Source organism: Castor canadensis, chromosome 4, assembly GCF_047511655.1.
Source record: "Castor canadensis chromosome 4, mCasCan1.hap1v2, whole genome shotgun sequence".
In the NCBI taxonomy this organism is placed as follows: Eukaryota; Metazoa; Chordata; class Mammalia; order Rodentia; family Castoridae; genus Castor; species Castor canadensis.
In genome coordinates this window covers 179498201-179519832 of record NC_133389.1, presented here as the reverse complement: position 1 = coordinate 179519832, position 21632 = coordinate 179498201, and the positions used below count along the sequence as shown (strand labels likewise).

At 41.8% G+C, this 21632-nt stretch overlaps 1 protein-coding gene across 1 annotated transcript in view; it reads right to left on the bottom strand.

Annotated features, from left to right (window-relative positions):
- Positions 1-17921, bottom strand: part of Trpm8 (transient receptor potential cation channel subfamily M member 8) — a 56304-nt gene extending 38383 nt beyond the window's left edge. Inside the window, exons 1-9 of the mRNA XM_020151809.2 lie at positions 17724-17921; positions 13100-13202; positions 11735-11853; positions 7095-7385; positions 5519-5614; positions 4515-4644; positions 2888-3033; positions 570-682; positions 7-223 (exon numbers count right to left, since the gene is read on the bottom strand). Coding sequence (XP_020007398.2) covers positions 7-223; positions 570-682; positions 2888-3033; positions 4515-4644; positions 5519-5614; positions 7095-7385; positions 11735-11853; positions 13100-13202; positions 17724-17807 — 1299 coding nt within the window. The 5' untranslated portion in view covers positions 17808-17921. The remainder of the gene's footprint in view (positions 1-6; positions 224-569; positions 683-2887; positions 3034-4514; positions 4645-5518; positions 5615-7094; positions 7386-11734; positions 11854-13099; positions 13203-17723) is intronic.
- Positions 17922-21632: the final 3711 nt, after the last annotated feature.

Below are 21632 nucleotides of genomic sequence, written 5' to 3'. Positions count from 1 at the left end.
GCCTACCTGCCTCACTTCATCACAGAACAGGACAAAGACCAGCGCGTAGAGGATCAGCTCGGGAGTGTGTGGCACAGAATGGAAATCCATGAGAAGCACATAGGCAAAAAGCAGGAGAAAGGCTATGTAGAAGACCACGTTCCAGGAGAAGACCACGAAGGGCGAGGTGAAGAAGGCCACATAGTACCAGAGTAGCTTCTTGTGCTTGTCAGTGGGCTTCTTCCTGGACCAGGGCGAGAGGCAAGGCACCATCAGCATCCACGCACACAACCATGGGCTACAGCCCTTCTTCCAACCACACACAAATCTACACCCACAGCTCGGAGGAAGGGATGGGATCAAACTGTGTTCTAAGACTGACTCAGTCAAAATTCAACCCTGTTTCGTGATTAGCAAATCTAAATTCTGCCCCAGTACAGCCCCGCCTCTCACTGTTTGAAATCGAACCCAGGAAAAGCCAGGGAAAATGCCAGAACAAATGCACAGCACCATAGTGAATGTCATAAACTTGAGGTCCTAGAGTCATTTACACAACACATGGATGCACGTCTCAGTTTCTCAGTTCATACCTAAATGATACAAGGCCACAGCCCACCAAGGGGATGATAAATAAACACAGAATAATCTTCCAGTTCTTGGTGTCTCGAGAAATCTCTCCATACCACTGCTTGGAAAGAAAATTCTATAGGGAAACGAGAGATGGACAACACAGATCGTTATTGGTGTAATTATATGGAGGATGGTACATGGGTTTTCTTCCCAGTCCCCACACCCTCCAAAATAGGTCACTCTGTATTAAATGCCCTTTCTCTTTCATACAGCTACTGGACTCTTAGGGGACTGTAAGAAAACAATTTAAAATTCTGTTTGATGTTAAGTCCTTTTCTACATTCAGTTCTCTGAGCAATAAAAGAGATGGTTGTGGGAGTACAAATTCAATAAACCTATGAATTTTTAACTAACTCTAACTCTTACTATATAAGTTTAAACAAGTATCTTTCTAGGTCCTTTGTCTTTAATGATCCAAAATTCACAGTCAGGGTCAACGCTATGATTAGGTCCCCAAGGTCTCCTTTCTGCAGGCAGACAAGATACTCTTGTTGGGAAAGGAAAACGAAATCTGAAAGGGAGAGACTGACATCAATTTTAGCTGAACTGCATGAAAAAACATTGCCAAAACTGTAGCAGCCCCTGAAGGTGGGGCAGGAGGGGCTTCCACAAAGGTGGAAATCAGAAAACTCACATTGTCTCTGAGAGCTAAAGGAACTCACAGCTCTCAAAAAGGACCTGACATGTGGGAAGGCCGGTGTGCCTGGAAGGCAGGGCAAGGAAAGCTGGGGCCCATTCAGTGCCACTCACAGGGCTAGAACTGGTGTGCTGTGCCCACAGTGCTGGTATCTGCCCTTCCCCTGGGTGGAAGAGGACAAAGGCCCCACTACGTCCTCCTAGAGCTGCTCCCTCAGGTGTGTGCTGGCTCAGGAGGGCAGGCTGCACACCTGGAGCAGCCCCCAGCAAGCAACAGTTGCAATTGGTGGGCAGACACCCCTGGGACGGGCAACACCAATGCAGGTGTTTCCCAGAGGTTCCCTGAGCGCCAGCAGCCTGAGCGATTCCTTCCACAGCAGCACACTGTGTCTGCCTCTTCCTCCTCCCTCTCTCACACCTGCACTGTGCCTCCAGGCTCACCTCCAGAACAGACTGGACCACTGTATTCACTTTGGGGTCTACTAACTGGCTATATGGTATAAGGGAAAGTCTGAGGCAGGAAGCAATCCACGTAAGATTAAATCCCAGCCCTGCTACTTTCCAACAGTGCCAGCAGAGGGAATGTTCCAGAACCTCTCTGAGTCCTGTGTTTTCATTGTAGGATGGATGACATCCACCTTAATGTGTGCTGTGAAGATGAAAAGAATAATGAGCGTGGCTGGCACACACTCCTGTTCCTAACCCCCTTCCAAGACTTTTACTCCTCCAACTGAACTGTGGGCACCAGGTGTAAACCAGTATTCACTTAATTCACCTCAAGACTGGTTTTACTTGCTTCATGACAGTTTCTCTGCCACTACTACTAACTGTAATAGCAATAGCATAAAGATCAGCGACATAAGATCTCACTGAATCCTCACTGAAAGCCTTCCCCACAACCATTTTACAGATAAGAAACTAAGGCCCATCACCTCATACCTAGTTAGGGTACAGGGGCTTGAGACTCGGGCTGTAGGATCCAGAGACCAGTTCATAACTGCCGTGTGGTACTGTCTGCTTTGTGGAAACTCAGTGAATTCTTTCTCCTTGCTGTAGTTTAGATCTTAAATGTCCCCTAAAGGCCCATGTGTCAAAGGCTTGGTATCCAGCTCAGTGCTAGTGGAAGGTGGTGGAATCTTAGAGGTAGAGCCTTGTGGGAGGTCTTAGGTCATTGGAGACCTGTATCTTACATCCTCTATCACCTTAGAGGTGATATTGGGACCTCAGCACCCCCTCTTCTTCTCCCTTTGCTTCCTGGCTGCCATGAGGTGGGCATCTTAGCCACACACTCCCACCAAAAAGTACTGCCACCATAAAGTAGACCCAAAAGCAACAGGAACAACCATGGCCTGAAACTTCCAAAACTGTGAGCTAAAATGAACCTTTTCTCTTTTAAAGTTGGTTATCTAGGGAATTTTGTTGCAGTCACATAAAGCTGACTGTCACACTTCTGTCACTTAAAGTAAGAATGTCCACCAAAGCCTCCATGCTTCCACCTTGCCTATCGTCACCCAGTCACCCCAGTATGGCTTTTATATTAGAGAAGAAGACTTATTTTTAATGTTATTTTTTAATCTGCTCATAGCATCTGATGGCAAGGCTGATTTCTGGGCATATTACTTGGGGACTGGGCATGGCTTACCTGGACCCCAGGCTGGGCAATGAAATGCTGGTCTGTGGCCTCCACTGCCAGCTCCAGACAGTTGCTTCCACCCCAGGCTTCACAGGAATAGACTAGCAGCTGTTCTGCCAAATCTTCGTCACTGCTGTAACACTCAGTGAACAGCTCTGCATCATCACCAGAGAGGGAGCTGGGGTCAGGGCTGGCAAACACAGGAAACTGGCCTGCCCCTACCTACCAACAAGCCCCAGAATCCAAGAACAGCTTGGGCATGAGAATCCAGCTTTGTAAAAGGCTCAGAGAAAGCTATCACAACCTACTGCCTACCAAACAGATTTTTTTTTAGGAGCACTAGGGTCAGCAGAAATCCTTAGTGCAGAGGGTATCAGTAAATATGGATGGATCAAGCTGCCTTGAACACAGGTAGCCCCACCTTTGGTGGGAGTTGGTCTAAAGAGCCCTGCCCTGGGAGGACCCCTGACCCAATGTCTCCCCTTAATTAGTTAGGGCAGCCCCTCCTCCATCCCATTTTCCTTTTGGACTTTCTTGATGAGATTTCTTTGTAGTTAAATCACAACATGAAAACAAACCGAAAGAAAGGTGGAGGAAATGCTGACCTGTTGCTCTGAGGTATGTTTATATTTTAAGACCTAACAAAAAAGAGAGAGTGCAAACCCTCAGAGATTTCTAAAAGTCAAAATCTTAGGAATGATTGCTTTAGCCAAGGTCACCCAGAAATGAGTACTGTATCTTCAAAGTTTAAATTTATTAAAAGAAATAATTGTTCACTTCTTTTCCAACACAGAAAAACTAAACTTGCAAGCATTTTTACATTAGCTAAGACAATAGATAAATGTGTGGTGCAATTATCACACTGCAAACTTGAACCTGCCAAGCAAAAAGGAAAGACACTGAGCAAGCTGAAAACTCTCTACTGTTGGTTGACAAGGGAGCCAGGATTTCTCACATTCCTGAAGGACCCAGTTCTCTGTGAAACAGCACTGACCAGCTCTAATCAAGGGTCAAACAGCAAATAGCAGCCAGACAACCCCCTCTGGAGACACCTCTGTTCAGGTGCGTGATCTCACCTGCTCTGGAAGAGGCTCTGACACGCCTAACTTCAGGGAGCTTCAGGACAGCCACACCTGCTTTTCCTAGAGTCGTCCATGGATACAAGGTCATGGGGACTTGGCTGCTGTCTATGCCTTCAGCAATAAGCCAACTCTATTCTAGACTATTCTGGTAGTGTGTTTGTGTGTGTGTGTGCAAGCTGACTTGTGAGCTTGCAAGTCACAGTGTCCTAACAGCATCCCCAAAGCTACCTGAGATGCTGTTATTTAGATTTGGGCCTGGGTTTGCCCCTGGTGGGGTGGTGGGGTCACACAACCCAAATTTCCCACATTCTCTCTTGGAAAAGTCAGGAAGTACCAGAAGCAAGATGCCCACGTGTGGCATGTGTGCTCCTGACTATGATGTCTGCAGCCCTTAACCAGGCCAGCTGGTGGAGCTGTCTGCAGCCCTTAACCAGGCCAGCTGGTGGAGCTCAGATATTCCCTTAACCTCAGTCACCTGGGCTGTGAGTGCCACCCCAGCAAAGAGTCTGCCACCACCTATACCCACCATGCCATCCGAACCACTGGGGGCTTACCAACTGCACGGGTCTCATACTCATTTGCCAGCTCTTCTGACTCTCCAGCAGCATTGATGTCATTCTTCACTTTGGCCAGAGTCTTCAGAAGCTTGCTGGCTCCGAGGGCTGCCAGAGTACAGCCCCGGGTCTTTTTTTTGGAGGGGAGAGAGGTAGAGAATTTTAGGTTGATTCATAATTCCCTGAAGTGGTAAGGTCAACATTAGAGAAGGTCAAACTTGCAGCATCAGGAAACAGTAAAATCTCAACTCTTTGAAATGGTTCAAAGTAAAATTTGTAATGTGCACAAAAAGAATCTTGAACATGGAATTAGCATACATGAAAAGAAAATGTCATGAGGATCTGACAGTACGACTATGGTAGTGGGAATCCTGGCTAACTCACTATTACAGTACTATCATGGCTTGAAGATGGGGGTGGGGTAAGGACACAGAAGACCCAACCAGCATAACTAGTGAGGCTATGTGTGTGAATTCAGAATTTAATATCCAATCTCATGCTGTGAAAGTGGAGAAGGTAGTGCAAGTGCCCACAGACCCCTTTACCAAAGCTGTATGTGCTAAGTCACAAAGAAAATTCCCCACACATCTTGTTATAAGCCTTACTTCCTGCCAATAATGCAATAAAGCTGGAAACCACTATTATCATTATTATTATTATTATTATGTGTTGCTAGGGATTGACCCCCATGGTCTTGGGCATGCTGGGGAAGCACTTGGAAATTAATTTTTTACATTAAATTTGAAAGTCTCATGCACTTGGGAAACAATCACACAGCTACACACACTTGAGAGCAGGTGCCTACTGGAGTGGAGCCCCAAACATGGCTGCTTTCCAAGGACCACCCCTCCCAAACACCTCCATTGACATTGCAGACAGAGGTACAACCATGTTCAGCCATATCAGATGTTTCATTTTATGGATGATGTCATAGAGTTTTGAGGGCAGAACTGTTACAACAAAGCATGACTGGGTATAAATTGAGCATGCACCTGGACATTCACCTGTTCCCAAATGACTTTAGAGAGCTCCTTTTTGTTCTGAAGAATGGCCCAGATGAAGAGAGCTTGCAGGGGGTGCCGGGTAATGAAAGACGCATCCTGGAAGGGGTCAGAGCACGTGGTCACTATGTGTAAATGGAATTTGATTCAGATGCCCTATTCTAACAATGAAAGCGGTGGTCAGGATGGCTGAGGAGAGAACCCCATATTTGGACGGCTCTGTAGCTTTGTGTACAAGTCCAAAATCACTGTGATGGGTTTTCATTTCTCAACTCACCAGGTGGTATAATTTGACACAAAATCTTGCATCTATCATAAAACACAAAGTACACTAAATGGAAAGGTATAAAGGGTGAAAAAATGTACTGAGAGCAATTTAAAAATGGAATGACTTCTGACAGGCCAAAGGGAAAGCAATTCCTTCTCATCATATAAGTCCGTTTCTCACAGGAAGAAAATCATTCCAATTAAATTCTGACTTTCCTGTGGTTTAGGTTCAATTATCAGAACATAAGAGGTGCTTATTTATTTGGACTGTCATTCAAAGATTTGGCTTCTAATATATCAACTAGAATCCCAGCTTCTATTCAATATTCTGTATCTTCCAATGGGACATTTTAGACAGAAAATTACTGTTACATTACTTTTCAACTTATAGTTTTTCTTTGGTCTAAAATGCATGAGACACAGTTATATGCTGTATTTCAGAGTTTGAACTTCAACAGTGTCAAAAAGAAGCTTTCTAAAACTTCCTGAAAACACCTACATCGTTCAGATTTCTAAAACATACACCACCGAATTACAAAAGATAATGACCTAGCTTGGGTTTCCCTAGAAGAAATTCTGGGGTGAGATTTTGAGACAAGTAGTTTATTTGGGAAGTGAGACCAGAAAAACCAAGAGGAAAGTGAAGACATGAGATCAGAAAAGAAAGAAACCAACAGAAGGTTCACTGTCAGGTAAGTTACTAGAGATTGACTCCACCAGGCAATTCTGGGAGCCAGCTCAGACTCGGGTATTTATACACCAGCCTCTTGCACTCACTGATCTCTGATCAGAGCAAACTTTAGCAAGTAACTGCTGGTTTTGGCTATTGGAAAATGGACCCGCCAGTATGCAAAATGGAAGACCCAGGGGAGCACGCATGGTACATCACATCATCCACTCAAATGGATACCTAGACTGTACCAAGAAAATATCCACCATCCCTTTATTTATAGAAGAGTGGTTGTCAATTCTTCTGTCTTTCACACAGGCAGAAAGGAGCTATTTTTTAAAACAGATCATTTCCAGAAGACTAAAACATTAGTGGGCAGACATTTGTTTGTCCCTGTTTCTTGTCAAATGCCTTCAGAAAATATGTCACACCTAGCTTTGGATTCAAGAAAAGCTGTGACTAGTTTGAAAGACAGCCTGGAGTATAGAACAAGACATTAGAAAACTAAAAATAAATTAATGTCAGCATGTTAGCTGCTGTATGGCAATGAGGTAGGGAGTAGGAAAGGTGGAGGTAGAGAAACTCTGTCAAGGAAAACTAAAAAAATCAGAGAATTCAAGTAGACGGCCTGCCAATACGTACATGGAGTTCCACATCCACTTCATCTCTGCTATTTTTGTCTTCCTTCCAGAAGCCTCTTCGGAAGTTGGCAACCAGCTTCCAGACAAATGTGAGGAGGGTATCATTGTAGGAGTTCTTAGCAATCTGCAGGTTCCGGTACACAAGGGTGCTGAAGTGACTGGAGAAGAGCTCGGTGAGGACATCATTGGTGAGGAACTTCTGAAGGTTCAAGCCATTCTCCAGAAAGAGGCGGACAAACTTGGGTCTGTCTTTTATGAGTGCTGTGAACATAACTTCTTGAAGGTCAGCAGACTAAGGAGAAAAAGCAGGAAGAAAAATCACATCTTAAGCCCCATAGAGAAAACACAAGGGGATTTATTTTCTCAGAAACGTTGTAGTTTTCATCAGAGAGTAATGCTGTCTTCAGCCTCCCTTTCGATCCTATTTGAGAATAAAATTTATGTTTCAGTTTTAGCACAACATTGGATTATAGTCCAAACATCTAATGGGGAAGCAGCCTGGTGGGGTCTTTGACATCAGACAGATGAGGGCTTGAATGTGACCTGGGCTCTTGCTTCTGTGAAGAAAAGCACACCCCCATAAGACGATGTTGATCAAGGAGTTGACCCAGTATCTGACACAGAGGAAGCACATAGGGAACAGAAACCGGCAGAACACCTGGAACCCTTGCTTTCTCTGGAGTCTGCAGTAGATACAGACTGTGAATCCATCACCAGCACTGCCTCTCCACTCTGTGCCATGGGATCTGCTGTCCTTCCCAGGTGTCTGTGAACCCTCTCTGTGGTGACTGAGTTCTAGAATACAGTTGGCAAAATGGAATTCATCAAGCCACATGCACAGCACAAGTCACCAAACAAATGCCTGGTCATGTTACATGCCTAGACACTTGAATTTTACCTGGTAATTGGGCATCTTTATCTCCACTTTCTGAGTTCCTGATAAACCTTATCCCATAGAAGCTTCCTGAGAATCTTAAGTAATCAATGTTGACTTCAGTTACAAACAAGCAAACTGCCCCAGCTCTTAGACACATTCTACCTGCCCTCCACAGTATTTCTGACAGTTTTATCTCATTACCAGCATTTAAAAATTCAGAGCTGGGTATGGTGGTATATGCCTATAATCTCAGTACTTAGGAGCCTAAAGTAGGTGGATTACAAGTTTAAGTCCAGCCTGGGCTACATAGCAAAACCCTTTCCCCAAAAAACTAAAAATGGAACTGCCATATGATCTGCTGTACCACTCCTGGGCATCTATTCAAAGGGATGTAAGTCAGCATACAGTCAAGATGCCTGCACACCCATGTTTATAGCAGCAGTAGTCACAATAGCCAAAATATGGATTCAGCCTAGGTACCCATAAAGCAATGAATGGATAAAGAAAACGTGGTCTATATACACACTGAAGAATTACTCAGCCAACAAGAAGAATGAAATTATGTTGTTTGCAGGAAAACAGAATGAACTAAATGAAAGAAGCCACACTGAGAAATCAAATATTACACGTTCTCTATTAGAGTTGGAATCTAGCCCTAAATAAATGAACAACGATGTAAAACAGGTTCTGTTAAGGGGTGGGTACCAACGGGAAGTGGGGAAGGCAGAAGGAGAGGGTACTGGGGGACATAAATGTGTTTGAAGTGTTCTACGCACATGTATGAAAATGGTTGAAATTGTTCCAAGATGACAGAAGAGGGTCTGTGAGAGAGGGGATGGGTTTGACCAGGGTACACTGTAAACATGACAGCAAAACCCCTATGCACGATTATAAATGCTAATAGAAAATGGGGGGAAACCTACAAAAAGAATTCAAAGATTCATCAAAAGCTGTATTTCCAGCATTAAAATCTGGCTTTAAGAGTGAAAACCAGAATCTGACAATTCAGAAACCATCAGCTGGAGCCAGGTGGCAGCTGATGCTGGATCCTGGGCTCTCTGGTGCTCACTGTCCCCTCGGCTTCCTACCGTTGGCGATCCAGCCCACTTCGGTCACTTCTGTTATTTGCTTGAACCCCGGTTTAGGTGAATGTTCCAGGCCAATGGCAGCATTAATGTTTTTGTTTCCAGCTAATGTTGACCTCCTGGGGCTCACAATGGCCTGGAGATGGAATTGTCAGTGTCCTTTGATTCCCTACACTACAGATCCCATAGGCTCAGCAGGGAAGAGGCCCACCCAGGGAGGGTGGCAGCTGCACTTTCTCTGTCCTCAAGGCAAGCGCGCACTTTGCCCAGTACTTCACATTTCATTCCAAATATGTTTGCCTTCCCATTGGTCACACAGGTGACAGCATGGGGCAGTGGTTCTCAAACCTGCAGACTTGTTACAACACAGACCGCTGGGAACCAACCTTGGCATTTCTAATTCAGCAAGTCCAAGACAGAGCCCATAGTTTACAACGCTAACAAGTTCCCAGGCTATGCTGCCACTGGTCCAGGGACCCTACTGTGAGAACCACTGGCACACGGGAAAGGGAAAAGGCTTTGGGGTCAGACACACCTTTGTTTCCAAATCTTGATTCTACCATCTTCCAGAATAAGAGTGGGTCTCTGAGCCTCCGTTTGCTCTTGGGCCAAATCTTGCAGAGATTCGCCTTCACAACAGGCCCTCAAAAGCCGTCAGTAACCTCCCTGCCTGTGATATCCGTGGAGCTCAAATTTATTGACCAACAATGTGAGATCATTTCTGCTGTGGATTTCTGTGAGCTCCTAGTAAGCTAACACAGGGAAATTGCTCTGTGTGCTGTAAAAGGTTACATAATTAGTATCGCTTTTCCAAAGATTTTTATTTTTAAATGAATACGTGTATAGTGCTGAATGAGTGTCAATGTTCTGAACCCTTTAGAATCAGCATGTGACTTCGTCATAGCAACCACACAGAGAAGTGAGAAGTGAGTTCTACTGCTATCATCTTATTTTCAGAGGAGCAGTGGTGTGCCGGTAAATGTTTAATAACCAGCTCTCTGAAAGGAAACACCGGTCCTGATTTGTGGTGTTTGCTGATCCCTGTGCTACAATTTTCAGCTACCTAAGTGACATCATTGAACGCAGATGACATCATAGAGAGCAGAATCAGGAAGAGATGTATAACACCACTGTGCAGCATTCCAGGAGACATACAAGAGACAGAAACAACTTCCAGATCACAGATAATGTTAAGTGCAGAAAATGATTAGAAGGTGATGAGTTGTGATTACTTCTCAACTTTCTTTTTTCATAAAATTGATGTAATTCTAAGTTTGATTTTTAATAATGACTATATTTAACAACTGACTCACAAAATCTCTGAAAATTTAACTGCCAGCTCTTGTAAGTCAGTAAGATCTGGCTCCAAGATGGCACTGTAGGAGGCAGTGGAGTCAGAGAGAGGCTAAGTACCTCGCCCAAGGTCACACAGGTAGGAATACGCCACAGCTCATTCTCACCCATTACGCCCTCACTCTTAGCAACCTTTAGCTGAATTAATAAAGCTACATGTAGTAATCTGAATATGTGCCTGAGTGTATGTTTACTTATACCATCTGACCTTACTTAGATAGGACAGTTCCCACACAGGGATTCATTTATGAATCAATTAATTAATCTACTTAGAATCTAACTTTCCCTCCACTAACTAAAGCCTTGCAGTGTGTAATAGGGTTCATCATACTGCAAAGACCAAGTATGAGATAATGTTTGCCAAAGGGATAAATAGCTAAAAAATTCATGAGCCATTACTTAATTTGTGCTACTGTCATGAAAATTGATCATATGTCAATAAAAGTCAAGTCTTAGTCTTTGATTATGCAACAGTAGGCCTGAAAGTGTTTTCTGAACCTGGCTGTTAAGGATGAAAGTTATGAAATACATCCATTCTTTCAAATCTGCACATACATGTATAACACTAAATATATACTCGCTGTCCACTAATGACTTCAGTTAATTCAGAAGAGCTGAAAACAAAGAAACAGACTTACAAGCTGATTATTGACAGTTCACGATTTTTCCTACTGAACAGAGCTTCCAAAGCTGATTGAATGTTAGTCGTACACGAAAGGACACTACTAGAAAATGTGCTCTTAAAATACTCATCAAGCTGAAAAGTGAGAAAGGCAGATGGTGGAGAACACAGGTTTTATGGCGTGTGCAACTTCCATACTACAGGTGCTCAGTTGGCTCAGGGAGTTCTGAGTACCTAGCTCTAAGAAACCTGAAGGATGTCTTCAAACAAGTTGTTTTATTGTTCCTTATGTATCTCACTGCTGACAAATCTCATATCAGAATCTGACTAGGTAGGTGGAGCAGGGGACAAAAAAGAGTGCTGCTTGTCTTTGAGGTCAAGTGATTTTCAATATTCCTACAACTATTTTTCCTATTATAATCCCTCTCATTCACTCACAAAGGCAGACATGCAGTTCTACACAGATACAGAATTGCCTCTCATGTGGTGAGAGGCAAACTTAGGGCTCCAAACTTAAGAAGGAATCGATGAACTGATATGATCTTACTTAGATACTTTATATTATCTCTTCCCAACAAACCTCCTAAGTTACTGTTGCTATCCCATCCCACAGTCAAGGAAAGTGAGGCTGGGCAACACTGATATACCAGACCAGAATAATCTTTCACAAGATTCAGTGTGAAGGGCCGAGTTCTCTCCTTTACCTCCCACCGACGGTCATTGGTGAAGATCTCATCGCTGGCCAGCTCCAGCTGGTTCCACTCTAGCAGAAGCTTCAGCTGCCCATTCCAATTGTCCTTGTCTTGCTCATTGGTGCTGAAGGCTATCAGAGGGCCATAAATAAGAGTCAGACCATTCTAGGCGGCCAATCATCAGAGTACTTGTCGAAGAACACATGTTCTCTTAGAATCAGACACTCAGAACTGACATTCCACTTGATTAGCACAAGTTCTTCTCCACATTCTGAATGCCCTGACACATAACGAAGATCAACCCAGGCTGTGATAAAACCTTTCCACTACATAGTCAAGCAATATAACTATGGTACATTAACATTTTCTCATAGATTCAGATTCCATGAGCATTAAATTTCAAGGGTCATATCTGGCTTGTACTTTATTTAAATCTATGAAATAATTATCCATATCACAACAATGTACTTCTTGCCTTTTCCAGTGCTGATATTTTCTGCATCTATGTATCCATACAGATATAATTACATATGAATAAATACATATGAATAAATTACTTCAGGTAATGTCCACTTTGATGGAATTCTAAGACAGCAAAGATCAGACAGCACTGTTTAACCTAAGGGTCATTCATAAACTTCAGATTTACAAACTCCTGAAGTCAATGCAAAGGTATTTATGTGTGTGAAGTATGGTCCACGTGCACACACATATGCTGAACTCTAGGACAGGGGTATAAAGTTTTTTTAACATTCTTAATGGAGTCTGAGACTCAAAATTATTGTAAACCACTGCTAGAAACAGCTTTATGGAAAGTACCTTGGTCAGCATTTTATTGATGTAAAACTTCTTATCCTGTTAAATATATATCTCCAAAGAAAGTTACCTCACCAGAGCAACAGTAGTTATTTTATCTTCCAGTCTATTATAACCAAAATTAAGTGCAAAGTGATACAGGCTGACTATCCCTTAGCTGAAATGCTTGGGACCAGAAGTATTTCAGATTTTTAATTTTTTCAGATTTTGTCATATTTATATATAATGAGATTGTCTATGGCCCAAGTTTAAACATGAAATTCACTTGACTGTCACACAGTCCTAATACATATATCCTGAAGATAAAAAATTTGATACAATGTTTTAAATAACTTTGTATGTGAAACAAAATCTCAAGGTATGGAATTTTCCACTTGTGGTATTATATCAGCATTCAAAAATTTTTAGATTTGGAGTATTTTGGATTTCAAATTTTCAGATTACAGAAGCCCAGCCTCTTTATCAATAAAGCTGTTTTTTTTTTTTAAAGAAATGCAATCAGCACTAAAGCCACAGGCAGCAGCACAAAGGAGACATTTCTAGGGCACTGTCTCCACTCACCTTTGTACAGCGCATAGGAGATGGCATTGCTCACGATTTCATCCCCAGCTTCTTCCATTTTAATAACTGTTAACAGGTGGGAACTTTCAAGAATTTCTTTGAGCTGGTAAAATTAAAGAACAAAGCTGTCAACCAACTGATTTTAGCCATGACAAACATAAACTTCTCCCTGATGGCGAAAGATCTTTTATTCCATCCTTTCAAATAGATCATTTGTGAAGGAATTCCAGATCGTCCCTCACCTACAATGCCTGACCCCACTGCTTCTAATTTTAAATTGTAATAACAAGTCCTTGACTACAATGACAACAAAGTACTGGTTAAACAAGAGCACACATGTCAAAAACCCCTGTCAAAGCTGAGCACCTCATTTGACTACGGGGTGTGTGTGTGTTTGTGTGTGTGTGTGTGTGAGAGAGAGAGATAAAGCTTGCTACATCACAATATCCATTTGTCTAATTAGTAAATAAATGAAGAGAACGCAACAGAAAGCCACAGAAACCATTCAAGCATGGTCATAAAGGCTAAAATGACAGGAATGAAAAGTTCAAATGCAAACAAGAACCAAAATGACTTGGTGCCTGAATAAACAACTTTTCTTCGTTATTTTCATTAGCATATATTAATTGACACAGTGAGGGTTTTCATTGTGACACTTCTATACATGAATATAATTTGCTTTAACCTATCCTTTGTGATTTTCTGTAATGTCTAATTTTAAAATATTTAAAATGAAAGAGTTCCTAATTCCCAGGTTTGGGGCACTGAGTATGGGGGAACTCTGTGAGGGCTCCTTCTAGAGGAGAAACACATCCGGCTTTAGTTAGAGGTAATGGGAGATTTTTCTAGCAGTATTTGGAAGTGAGGATGTGGTCCTGAAGAGTCTCAGCTGGGCAGCAGGCGGAAGTCTCAGAGTGACTGTTGGAAAATGAAAAGATGTGGACAAAGAAGGCCATTGCACTGGGCAATTTGGGGGTGAGCTTTTAATGCCATTTCTCCCAGAGAAAAGTGGTACCAGAGACCTTGGTTCAGAAGGTACAGCACCCAGGGGTGATGAAAAAATAAAGAACTACAAAAAGATACAAACCATGGGGATTTTTTGAGGAGGGGGAGGCAGAGATCAGAGCATGGAGGAAAAGGCCTCTTTATCATGTTTGCAGCCTTTGTTTAGGCTGAAGGAAAGAGATTCAACTAGAAATGACAGGCAAGGAGAAGGTGATCCAGGCCCAAGATTATGGGGCACAAGTCAACGTGGGCAGAACCAGGGGGTAAGATATCTTTTCCTTTGAAATAAAAAAAAAAAAAAGAAAGTGAACATGGATACACACAACATTGGCAACACTCAGAGAGAGCTGCAGGAGTCTCTTACCTGGTGTCCTCCTCCCCAAACACTCTTTCTTTGTCCAGTCTTGTCCCCACCATCTGCATCCAACATGAGCTTTCTTGAACACAACTCTTACCACATTTTTCCCCTCTTTGAGCCTTCCAATTTTCAATGACATCCCATTACACATAAACAAGACCAAATCCTCAAAATAGTGTTCAAAGAGCTTCCTGCTCCAGCCCCCATGAGCTCTTCAGCTTCCACTTCCAAATATATCCTTCAACTACTCAGGTATGCCACCCTAGCCTCCTACCTCCAGACCTTTTGTACATGCTGTTCCCATAATCAGAATCCCAACCCTCATCTCACTCACTTTACCTCCTTCAAATATTAACACCCAGATCACTTCCTCTACAAGCCTTCCACAAAGCCCTCACACCTTCTGTATCCATGCTATCTTTCTTCAGAACACTCATTTCAGTTTGAAATTATACATTACATTCATTTTAATTACCATGCATGAAGTTTTTTTCAACTTCTGTTTCCTACATGAGGACACAGACTGTTTCTATTGTGTACATGATTCTTTCTGGAGTTCCTAGTTCAAAATCTAGCACACAGTATATGCTCAATTAATGTCAATTGCATAAATGATTAGGTAAACAAGTTTAAAATATTTGAATAAATGATGTCTAGAATGGCTAAAAGACTGGGATACTCTTGAAGGCCAAGTTCTTGAGAAGCTCAGTTTTGAATGGTAATCATTATGAGAGAACTGTTAGAAGAAGGTATAGTCCCAAAAGAAGAAATACAAGGGATTTCTTGGAGAAGTCAAGAAACAATGAGTGCAGGTTTTGGGGTTGGCTGTCCACATGAGGTCACCCAGATTACTCTGAAAAGTTGCTTATTTAATATTTCACTGAATGTATATGTTCATTATTTAATAATCCCACTCTTGAGGTTTGTCTTGTGGGAAATCTATACCAATCACAAAACTCCATAGTGTGTACATAATTAAAATGTCAGATATTTTTCATTTTAATGCATATAACTGACATGACTATAAATATGATGTATCTTTAGATACAAATCTCAGAAATGATCACATAATCAGTTTTAGCTTGTTTAAGATGAATTTCCTGTTTTCCTGAAGTAGAAACCAAAATCTCTCATAATGTGTAGTGGGACTTAATAGGTAGTCTTTGTGCTTTGGATATGACATGGTCCAGATCCCAGAGATCAGCTTGTACAAGGAGTAAGAAGACATGTGGCCATCATTGGTGGACAAACTAAAACTTGTCTCTTCCTCCCTCTATGGTTATCCTTGATGACCGCTGAATTCTTTCACCTATCACAGGAAATTGAGACTGGTAAACAATCTTGCAACATCTTACTCTGATATGATTTGGGGTTGATCTGCTTATCTGTTTGGAATTGACTTAGCTAATAAAGTGCACATTTAGGGAGTCAAAAATGTATAACCATTGGAGAGGGAGCACTTTCTTTCCTGCCTGTGTATTTCCATGCAGAAAGAGTATCACTAGAATTAGCCACCTGACCTCTCTCTCCCCTTCACTTACTCAAGGTGGGGAAGTAATTTTGGCCTCTCCCAGCCAGCCCTTTGCAGCTTCTATCATTGGGACCTGCTCCTTGCAGAGTGCTAGTGCCTTGGTCTGTAGCCAGCCACACACCTGGCCTGGGAGGAAGGACGGCAGTTGTGTGGCACTGCCTATGCTGGGTGGGCTCACCTGGCCCACTCTGAGACTCAGCACAAGGAGGCCTGTGGTTATGGCACCTCTAAGCCTCATCATTCAACTTTCACCATCCATCACACTGCTCTTTTCATCTCCATTTGCCTGGTTCTTGTGTCTCTCAGCTAGACTTAAATGAGATACAACAAAATTCCAGTGAGAACTTTCATATATAATCACCTGTTTTACCTTTTTTGTAAAACTCTGAAAACTGCAATAGCTCAAGCTATTCAAGCGACCATTAGTTGAGAGCCTGGTCCAGCACCAATGCTGCCTCAGCCATGGCAGGAAAGCTCATCTGTGTTCTGAAGCTCTGAATTCAGACAGTGAGGCTTAATCCTGAAAGGACTTGTTTCCTGATCACTTCAGACCCCCTGTTCCATCAGGTTTATCCACTACCCACCGCACTTGAGAAATTAAGTAAGACCATTAGGGTTGCACTTCATGTAATTTACAAAAGGGTATCTGCAGCATAGAAATCTGGGTTTCTTTATCATTTTTATAAAGATTCAGTTTCCCTAGGCTTGCTGTGAGAAATAATCTTCCCTAGCCCAAGATTTCAGTTTGTTACAGTTGATGTTTTGAGGTTCTGCTACAACTAAATACTGCTGAAATGATAGTCTAGTTAAAGAATTTATTTATTATTGTTATTATTATTTAAACTAAATCCAGTCTTCACTTCTCATAACAAAATGGACTCTATGAATAAAATAGACCTTGTACTATGAGCCTATTATTCCCTTTGTGAAAAAACTTCCAAATGTCAGTCTGTGCTCCTAAAAATATTCAAATATCAAAGGCCATATCTGAACGCGCTGCTATGAATGCACCAGGTGACACTGAGGTGAGCTTCCTCATCAACTGAGCAGCCAGGAAATGACTCATTACAAACCGACACAGTGGGCTGGGAAGTTGGCTTAAGTGGTAGAGTGCTTGCCTCACATGTGTAAGGCCCTGGGTTCAATCCCCAGTACTGGGGGCGAGGAGGGAAGGTAGTCAAAATACCAAGAAAAGTGAGGAAGTACAGCACTGGCATGTTAAAATTCTACTATGACCATAGCAATAAGAAGCATACATGTTCTGATGAGTTCACGTTTCTTACATGACCTACTAAGAAACATGAGAGATTCTGAATCAAGTTGCAGGTGAGGTAGTGAGAAAGTTATTCCATAGTGATGGCTTCACCATAGATATGACTCAATTTAGAGTCTGCATTCCTAAAATATCATTCTCAGGGAGTTCTTTCCATCCCATAACTGATAAATACAAAACGGGAGCACGTTTGTTGGCACTGTGGCATCTGAGAAAGATTACAAACAGACCTAACCTTGAATACTACTTCTTAAGAGGCATGGACAATTGGAGGGTCCATTCCAGACCCTCCATTTCCAGAGAGACACCTGATGTAGGCTGGAGCACAGTCCCAGAGTCACAGAGAAAAACCAAACATCTGCAGCTGCTCGTGGAGTTGGGCATGTGAGACAATCTGCCCTTCCCACACACTTGACTTCCTTTTTCTCAGCCCTCCATTGTCTTCTCCCAAACTCACCCATTTGATCCAGCTCTCAGTCTCCTCCTCGGGCAGTCGGGACACTGTGCGGGGTAAAAAGCGTACCAGCTTCTCCTTGACCATAGATGAGGTCAGGGCGTCCTCCACCTCCACCAGGCTTGCAATCACATCAGCAATCTGTCCAGAGCCTTCCACTACCACACATGGGATCTTACTTTTGATGGAGGTGTTGATCGCCTGGAAGAAGATAGAGTTGGACAGATGGAAGGGATCTTGGTGATCAAAAAAGCAATTTGGAATGAAGTTCTAAGTCAAGTTGGTGAGCAATTTGCAATTGCTTTGTAAAAATAAAAAAGGTGCTTCAAAATATCCCTATGTATAAAATCCATCATTTCAAATATTGACATAATCATTGAGAAATAACTATTAAGACTCAATTCAACATCATCATTGATGGCTTATCTGACAGAAATTTCCAATACCTATACTTTTGAGGTCTGAAAATACCTTAAAAGCAACAGCCACATGTTATCTATTAGTTTACACACATATTTCCCTCCTTAAACAATTTTCCTTGATCTAATAATTAAGGGAAAATAAAATACATTTACTTTCTGGATAAACACCTGCCATGCCTTCATTTCCTTTACAAGAACTGCAGACATCAGCATACAGGAATCACAATTTTAATCACTGGACAACAGAATCAAGGATCTATCTGAACATGGGCACAAAAGAAAACATGACCCTTCTTTTAAGACTGAATGCTTTTACCTAGAGAAGACATGACCCATCAGGAAAAGTACATAAAGCTGTGATGAGAGCATAGAGAACAAGGCAGGAGCCCCTTTGTGTGCCTCACCACCTGCACTAAAGGTGGGCTTCAGGGCGTGTGCCAAAGTAGAAGCCAAAGAGGTGCTACTTGGGTATTTCCCTCCTGTCTTTTGTCCCACTTCTGTAGGTTGTGAACTGCAGACCGTTGCTGACAACAATGTGGAAACACAGTGCCCTCAACCTGCAGAGGCTTTCTCATCTTTCCCTCCATCCTGGGACAGAACATCTTCATCCCAACCCCTTCTAATTACTTTGTCTCCATCACTCTTATCCATCATCTCTCTCCAGTCAGTCTTTTATAAGGCTGCTCTTTCAGCATTCATCTAGTAGCTATTTCACATTGAAAAAAAAATCTCTATTTTCGTTATTCCCTGAAAAATCCTTTATTCTAAAGCCTTTTTATTTTTTTTAAAAAGTATTTGAAATACTTTAACAATGGTCTCAATAGAAGATCTCAGAGTGAAAACTCAATAAATATCCCTTGAATGAATGGATGAATGAATGAAAAGGCCATTGTGCTATAAAAGAAAGAACAGAGAAGTGCTCAACTATGATTCCAAGTAACTTTGCTAGCAAGGACTTCTAACTCCAGAAATATATTCTGGTTAAGGGAGAAGGGAGGGCTGAGGATTGCAGATATAATTAATCTAAACCCAGTCTTAGAATTGAAACAAGATGGAGGAAGGGGAGTATGCAAATAAACATGGAAATTAAAAGAGGAGCTAAACATTACTTTCTTATAATGTCCTATTCCTAGAAAATTGAGCTCTTGAAAATGAAGTCTTCAAACACTGACTAAAATGCAGTCACACTGATGCTCTCTTTAAAAAAGTCAAACAAAACATCAGGGTCTGCATGGTAGCTGGGGAGCCCAGTTCTTGCCCTGTTGCTGAGTGTCACAGGTCCAGGACCACCCAAGGCGCTCTCCATGCTCTGAGTCACTTAGGGTTTCCAACTGCTTCATGTGGAGTCCTGTGTCACCAGGAGGCACAGGAGCAGGCTTTCAGGGAACGATCTGTGTGCCTCAGATAGCATGGTCACAGTTTTCCACTGCACATGCTGATTATAATCCACAAGATGCAAAGGTGGGATAGCCCAAGAAATAAGACAAGAGCAAGAAATAAAAGGGATTCAAATAGGGAAGGAAGAAGTCAAACTATCCCTATATGCAGATGACATGATCCTATATGTAAACACCCTAAAAACTCTACCAAAAAACTATTAGAAATCATAAACTCCTTTGGCAAAGTAACAGGATACAAAATTAACATACATAAATCAGTAGCCTTCCTATATACCAATAACGAACAGAACAGACTAAGAAAGAAATCAGGGAAACAGTCCCATTTACAGTAGCCTCAAAAATAATAAAGTACTTTGGAATAAATTTAATGAAGGAAACCAAAGGCCTTTTCAATGGAAACTATAAACCACTGAAGAAATAAATCAAAGAAGAGATCAGAAGATGGAAAGATCTCCCATGCTTGCAGATTGGTAGAATCAACATTGTGAAAATGGTCATATTACTAAAAGCAATCTACATGTTCAATGCAATCCCTATCAAAATTCCAATGGCATTCTTCACAGAAATAGAAAAATCAACCCTAAAATACATATGGAAACACAAAAGACCTCAAATAGGCAAAGCAATTCTGAGCAAAAAGTCCATATGCAGGAGGCATCACAATAATTGACTTCAAACTATACTACAGAGCCATAACAATAAAAACAGCATGGTATTGGCACAAAACAGACAGAAAGACCAATGGATTAGAATAGAAGACCCAGACATAAACCCATGCAGCTACAACCAACTGATCTTTGACAAAGGACCCCAAAATACAAGATGGAGAATAGATAGCCTCTTCAACAAACGTTGCTGGGAAAACTGGGTATCTTCAAGTAGAAGACTGAAACTAGATCCCTGTCTTTCACCCTGTACAAAAATCAACTCAAGTGGATCAAAGACCTTAATGTAAAGCCTGAAACTTTGAAACAATTCCAGGAAGTAGTAGAAAATACATTGGAATGTACAGGTATAGGGAATGACTTCCTAAGTAGAACTCAAAAGGCTCAGCATCTAAAAGAAAGAATGAACAAATGGGACTGCATCAAACTAAAAAGCTTCTACACAGCAAAAGAAACAGTCATTAGACTCAAGAGATAGCCCGCAGAATGGGAGAAAATCTTTGCCAGCTATTCATCCAATAAGGGACTAATATCCAGAATCTACAGGGAATTCAAAAAACTCAACCCCCAAAGAATCAACACCAATGAAGAAATGGGCACATGAATTAAACAAGGAATTCTCAAAGGAAGAGGTACAGATGGCCAATAAATACATGAAGAATTGTTTACCTACTTTGGTTATAAAAGAGATGCAAATTAAAACCACACTTAGATTTCATCTCACCCCAGTTAAAATGGCCATATTCAAGGGTAATTACAACAACAAATGCTGGTAAGGATGTGGTGAAACAGGATCCCCTATACACTGCTGGTGGGAATGAAAATTAGTACAACCACTATTGAGATTCCTCAAAAAGCTAAAGATAGAACTGCCATATGAGCCAGTGATATCACTCCTGGGCATCTACCCCAAGGAACATAAGTCAGGATACAGTACAGACACCTGTACACTGATGTTCATCACAGCACTGTTCACAATAGCCAAACTCTGGAAACAATCCAGGTGCCCTACAACTGATGAATGGATCAAGAAAATGTGGAATATATACACAACAGAGTTTTAATAAGCCATAAGGAATAATGACATGTGGTTTGAAAGTAAATGGATGCAATTGGAGGACATCATGTTAACTGAAGCAAGCCAGGCTCAGAAACACAAAGGCCACATGTTTTCTCTCATACGTGGAAGATAAATCCAAAGATAAACATAAACACAAAAATAAGCATGATCATATACAAATGTATATGTAGAACATGTCTGTAACAGTGGAACTACTCTATGGAACTCAGGGAAAGAGGGAAAGGGAAAAGGGAATGTTAGAGAATCATAATATCACAAAACATAACATCTGTGAAGATAGAGGATATAAGGATGGGTACTGAAAGCTGTTGAAAAATGCAGGGTGGGAGGTAAAGGAATAAGGG